The sequence below is a fragment of the Monopterus albus genome, unplaced genomic scaffold, assembly GCF_001952655.1.
Source record: "Monopterus albus unplaced genomic scaffold, M_albus_1.0 scaffold141.1, whole genome shotgun sequence".
Lineage (NCBI taxonomy): Eukaryota > Metazoa > Chordata > Actinopteri > Synbranchiformes > Synbranchidae > Monopterus > Monopterus albus.
In genome coordinates this window covers 1,613,742-1,619,741 of record NW_018128021.1, presented here as the reverse complement: position 1 = coordinate 1,619,741, position 6,000 = coordinate 1,613,742, and the positions used below count along the sequence as shown (strand labels likewise).

Genomic DNA, 6,000 nt, shown 5'->3' with positions numbered 1-6,000 from the left:
TTCCTTCCTGGCTCCCTCCATACCTCTCCCTAAAGCACTGGAGGGGGAAGCTCTCCCTGGAGATTCCTATCAGAAACAGTAACAGAGATGGTTCCAGTAATATCAGGAAGACATAGATGATGGTTATAGATTTCAGGGCTCTCAGGTGCATTAGGCTGTATTACAGCTTCCCCGCAAGGCTACTTAATGCTCCCCTGCAATGGAAACAGGCTGGCAGACGCCAGGCATGTATGAACAGCCACATGAACATATACAGTAATCTAAGATTGCTTACAGACACATGCACACATTTAAGTCACCTATACTCTGCAGGGCTGCAGCTGATGAATATAAATAATCTTCAGGGGTGCAAGGTTTTGGCATTGAGACAGCCTATTATTTCCACCTTTGTGAACGGTGATGCCAGATCTGTGGCAAGGGTAATGTGATCCCAGCCCTAGGGCTATATCATCTACCTCAGAGTGTAACAATGCCCATGACGGAGAAGCTGGGAGAAAAACACCCGCTTTCCTCACCGAGGTGTTGTCGTTGAACCGTGGAGGATTCCTAAATTAAGAAAATAAACGGAGAGGAACTGAGAGAAGATGGTTATCAGGCACCATCAGATACCTATGTGTCTGTTCTCTAGGGGCAGGAGCTGCTCTGAGCACATAAAGCGCTTTTTTGGAGCATTGACTGGGCTTCTAAAGTAGGGGATCTATTTATACTGGCCTAGTGCTGTCTGTGGAGCTGTCCAGTGCTGAAATGGATGGGGATTCATGCTGTTTCATTTCAGCCACTTCTCCTTTTCTTCCTCCTCTGCGTTATCCTTCTCCAGTTTCTTCCTTTCTCCCATCTGAATTACTTCTGTCAGATCATACTTAGATTTCTTCTGTTTCACTCGCCTTTCGTCCTTCTTTCCCTTCTCTCTCCCTCCCTTTCTTCCTTCTTATTTTCTTACTTTGATTCTCCTGTGGGCTCTTGTCAATTCAGAGTGATTCACATGCCATTCTTATCCTTTTCTTTTCCACTCCCATGCTCTCACTTTCCTCTCCTCCATTGTATACATATTGCAGAAAGCGGTCAGCACATTTTTGTAGCTCTCTCCAATTATGCTTTTGTTTAAAAGGTATCCACTGGGACTGGCTTGCATGCATGAATGAACACACACTCAAGACTTGAGGACAATAATACATGCTGATAAGAGTGGGAATGAGGTTTATTCATCTCCCCTGCCAATCCACAGGTCAGAAAATCTCCTTAAAGCTACATGCTGTTCACATGGCTCTGTGCTGTCCCTTAACACGTGTTTTGGTTTCTTTGGGGCCAACACTGCCCCCCAGTCTCTAGTTACTCAGTGGGATGAGGCAACCAGAGAGGCAGGCAAGGACATCCTGTACACTGTGGGAAAAGAGGGAGGAAAGGAGCAAAGGTGGTGTTGGGACAGAGTGAAAAGGAGGCAACAAGCAGAGGGTATTTGGGGGGTTGGGAGGTCTGTCTGAGATGCAGGGTGGGCAGAGAGAGGTGGAAGAAGGGGAGAGGAAAATCAGAGGATATGAAGGAGGAATGGGGATGATGGCCAGGTTCTGTCATTAACCTAACACTAAAGCAGAGGGCAACTCCAGAGGACTCACCTCTGATTCACACAGTAGCACTGCAGGCAAGGACAAGCCTCCCAAGGGACGTGAAACACACACACACACACACGAGTCTGCATGCTGAGAACATAGTGATTCACAGGATTACCCACAGGCTCATGAGTACCCACATAAACACATAAACATATAAGCGTATACTGTAACACCCCCTCCTCATTTAGCAAAAACTACACACAAATTACACCGTGACTCACGAGAACATGTTGTCTCCTACACACATACCACACACAGAGAGCCACACAACACACACACACACATAGAGACACATCATTGAGCTAATTAATCAAATCTCTTGTTTTAATTAGGATTCAGATCAGTTGCTATGGGAACCTTGCCCCTTGGAATCTTAAGGTAAAGACTCCTGTTGCTGCCGCTGCCTCCAATAATTCTGCAGGAAGCTGACTGAAGGGGACAAATTCATAATTCCTACAATGATTCAGGTGGCTGCATTTTTACACAGACATATTTTTCTGGGAAGGCCTGAGGTGCCTGATCTCAACTTCCATTTGGGTTCAGTCATAGAGAGGGGCACAAAAGTGAGAAAAATTGAGAATTATGATGGCTCATGTTGCAGCAATATACATTACCATGAAAAGGCCATATATGTTGGCATTAAAGAGGAGGTTCATGGTTTGCAGAAGTCTGGCCAATCAATCACTAACACAGGCCTGATATTTTTCTCACAGAATGCTTTCACGTGGAAGGTTATGTAAAAGCACTTTCATACAGTTCTAATTGGCTGCTTATCCTTGCTATTACCATTGCCCAACAATTTCAAATGAGCAATGGCTCTGTGCTGGCTAGAGTACACCTGCTGCCAGAACTTTTGCTGTGAAAATATCATTCATTGTGTTTTCAGTAGGGCCTACTAGTGATCACTAGGATATGTTTGTGAGAATCACCTCAGTACTTTGACTTTCTATCTGACAGAGATGAATCAGTATGTTAACATTTCAGTTTTATTAATCAGGCTGCTGGATATTTTGCAGTGACTAATATCTGAGCTCTGTTTTAAGCAGTGTGGAGGTTTTAGTGTTAACACAGCTTCATCTCACATGCTGATAGAGGTACTTATCTCAAAAGATGTGGAGGAGAAAGATCAAACTGTACAGGAGCCATGCTGCATTCATCTGTCCTCAGTGTTTTGATATCAGTTCAGGTGAAGACTGGACTTAAATTAAAGGGGAAAAGGATGCCAAGTAAAGCCATTAGGATACCAGAACTCAGGCATGTGTCTGACTCGCCGGTTGTCATGGTTGCGGTGTTTATCACCTCTTTCTGCCGACAGAAGCCCAGGGGCAAATCAGATTGGCTTCAGACAGAGAGACACAGAGAGAGTTGGTGAGTGAGGGGGAGGACATATTGGCACAGCAGAGGGGTGAAATGCCAACACGCTACATAGGGGAGACTGAGGAAGACTGCTGGACAAATGTCAATGTGGCTTATTCATGATAACATCTTTGTTTTTTACCACTTGACTTGAGAGAGTGCATATTACTGTTATTAGCTTATTTCAGCAAATTACTTCAAATCTATCTTTTTTGTTTACTAATCACTGTTTCCTTTGCTTTTACTCAGTTTTTGTCTGTTCTAAGATAAACCACAAATTTCTGCACAATAAGAATATTTTCTGCTCTCCTGTCTTTACACCTGTCTTTACTTGGATGTCTCGGTGGATTACTTATAAATATGCTAAGAGCATTAATGAATTTACAAATGTTGAAAGTCCTTTAAATTCCAAGGAAAAGTAGAGATTAATAACCCCTTAATATGAGCCTATCTTGGACCATACTCAAAAATCAGGTCTAAGATTTGCCCAACATCCCTCGTGGCCTATGCCTGCCACCTAGCGGGCCCTACTCCAATCATCCTTGTTGGGAGCCTTGGGGGTACCACTTTCATGGTGGGTGATATGTGGCCCTTGCTGACACTCTGTTATAGTGACTAAGGAGATAAAAAAGAAATCGACCAATTATGACATTTACGGGTCAGGATAAGTGGTCTGTTGAACATTCTCAATCGAGAAGTCATAATCATAAACAGATGGCGAGCATCTGCTGATTACGTCCAGGTGGGTACTTCTGGGTTCCGCTGTCCCGTCCTTGCAGTTTATTACATTAAGGCACTCTTGACTGCACGGCGCACACGTGTTAATGCACAAACCACGCCTCTTTGTCGTTCTGGCCAATCGGACGTTGTCATACAGAAGGGCCGATCCTTCTCAGCCAATCACAGCACTCCTTGTTGGGGAGACACTCGTGCTCACATAAACCGATTTCCTACTGCTGTTAGCAGAGAGGAAGGTATGGAGACACTGTAGCTTCATTGGTTTCAAGAAACTTAAAGTTTGGCTGTGCCTCCTTAAGGAAACCTGTTAAAGCGTATTTTAAAGACTGTTTCTAAGTTTACATTACAGCCGTTCAGGAGCCCGTAGCACCCATTTAATGTTTGTTTTTCTCTTGTATGTGAAGCATACTGTTTATCATTTCTTAGCTGTTTTTTGTGGGTCATGGTGGTCAGTGTTGCTGTGCTTGTGCAGATGAAAGGTTCAGGTTTTGGTCGGGCTGGGTCGTATTTTAGCTGACATCCAGCTGAATAGGGCGAAATCACCAGACAGCCCTATGTGAATAACTGTATTGTAGGTCCTGGCTGGTGTGTGTGTGACAGCTCAGGTTCAAGCGTAGAGGCCTCTGCCACAGGGAGAGACGGTCTTGGTTAATCTATGTTGTTTTGGTCTCACGGGTTCCCGAGCTTTCATTTTTCCACACACGTCTGTCAGGCAGGGTTTTCATCATAGCTCTGTTCAGGCTGACGCGGTGTGTTGCCGTGCTGAGGAGTAAATTACCGGTGACGGCAAGCTGTCCTGTTGTTTATGTTCGCACCTTGCTGTCAGCCCGCAGTGCCAAAGTCTCATCATCTCTGCGGAGGATGCCGCAGCTTAACAAGTCCAGGAACGCCCCGGCGCCTGATTCATCAGGCTCGGTCCAAGCAGGAGCCGAAGCAGCCGCAACAGAGACTCCAGACTCCAGACTGTCCTGGGTGGAGAGCCAGACTGTGGGGGACGCAGGTGGAGAAGGACAGGACAATGTTGGAGACAGCGAGATCATCAAGTCCCCAAGTGACCCCAAACAGTACAGGTAAAGGACTCTGCTGCTGCACAGTAACATCCACACTCTTTGTTGCTGTTCTCCTGAGTGTTTAAACCATGCACTGTACTGCAATCCTGTTACATGATTTATCTCCTCTGTTGAGTCAATTCTCAATCATTGTTATTAATGTGATTTCCAGAGGTTACTATTTTCTGTTTTCCTGAAATAAAGTGCTAAGAAAATGACCCAGATCCACTAACCCAGATCCAAAAATGATACTGAGCCTCTCTTCCAGCCAGATCAGCGCCAGTATTGTTGTAGTGTGATGGGACAATTTCATGGTATAAGCACACACCAGTGCCCCAGGTCCCTGTGGGACATACACGGAAAATATCCTGTGAAAAGCCTAGAACAAGAGTCTCAAAGGGTATAAGATGCAATCTGCAAAGAGACATCTGATTTAAGACCTTTTTTTGTGATTCAGAATGTATTGTGTTTGATGGGCAGTCACTATAAAAGAGAATGCATATTGGCCAGGATACCGGTCTTTTCAGAATAAGACCCAAACAATGAAAGCTGTAAAACTTGATGATACAACGCTACATTTGTACTTTTTCACATTTAACTTTATTCCCTTCAGGTACATTGTATTGGACAACGGGCTGCAGGCTCTGCTCATTTCAGACTACAGCGGCCCAGCATCAGAAGGTGAAGATGAAGACGAGGAGGAAGATGAATCTGGAGATGAAACAGAAGAAGAATCCGAGGAAGATGATGCTGAGAAGTGCAGTGATAGTTACGAGGATGATGACAATGAAGGGACAAAGACAAAAGGAGATGCAGAGAAGCAGGTGCCACATGAAAGTTTTAATGTAGAGCTCTTTTGTTTGTTTGTTTTTTTTACAGAATTTATTCTGAAGAGGAAGAAAAAAACATGTCATGTTGAATCTAAAATTTGTGCTGAAATCACATACACAGTGAAACAAAAACATGACAGTTATTGAAGCAAAAAGGTGTCCATACAAACTTGAAACTGTTTATATTACATTGAAATACACACAACTGTAAACACATCTGCACCTAAAATTTCCCCAGGGCTTCAGCTGTATAAAGGATAATGCTGGTGATATTCAAAATTTTTCTTACTACCAAACTCTGTTGAAAGATCAGATCCAGTAATGTGAAAGTCTCAATGCTTTCTGGATTCACTACCCAGGATGCAGCCCCTGAGCTACATCCTCATTCGTTCATGTAATTAAGAATCATCATTGGAC

The 6,000-nt window shown here is 44.0% G+C and overlaps 1 protein-coding gene across 3 annotated transcripts in view; it reads left to right on the top strand.

Moving 5' to 3' along the window:
* LOC109968018 (nardilysin-like) overlaps window positions 1-6,000 on the top strand; it is a 77,085-nt gene that overhangs the window by 51,534 nt on the left and 19,551 nt on the right. The window contains exons 1-3 of one of the 3 annotated variants that reach the window (XM_020613996.1): window positions 3,809-3,940; window positions 4,531-4,774; window positions 5,367-5,577. In XM_020613996.1, coding sequence (XP_020469652.1) covers window positions 4,566-4,774; window positions 5,367-5,577 — 420 coding nt within the window. In that variant the 5' untranslated portion in view covers window positions 3,809-3,940; window positions 4,531-4,565. The other 2 variants (XM_020613998.1, XM_020613997.1) reach the window with 2 other exon arrangements.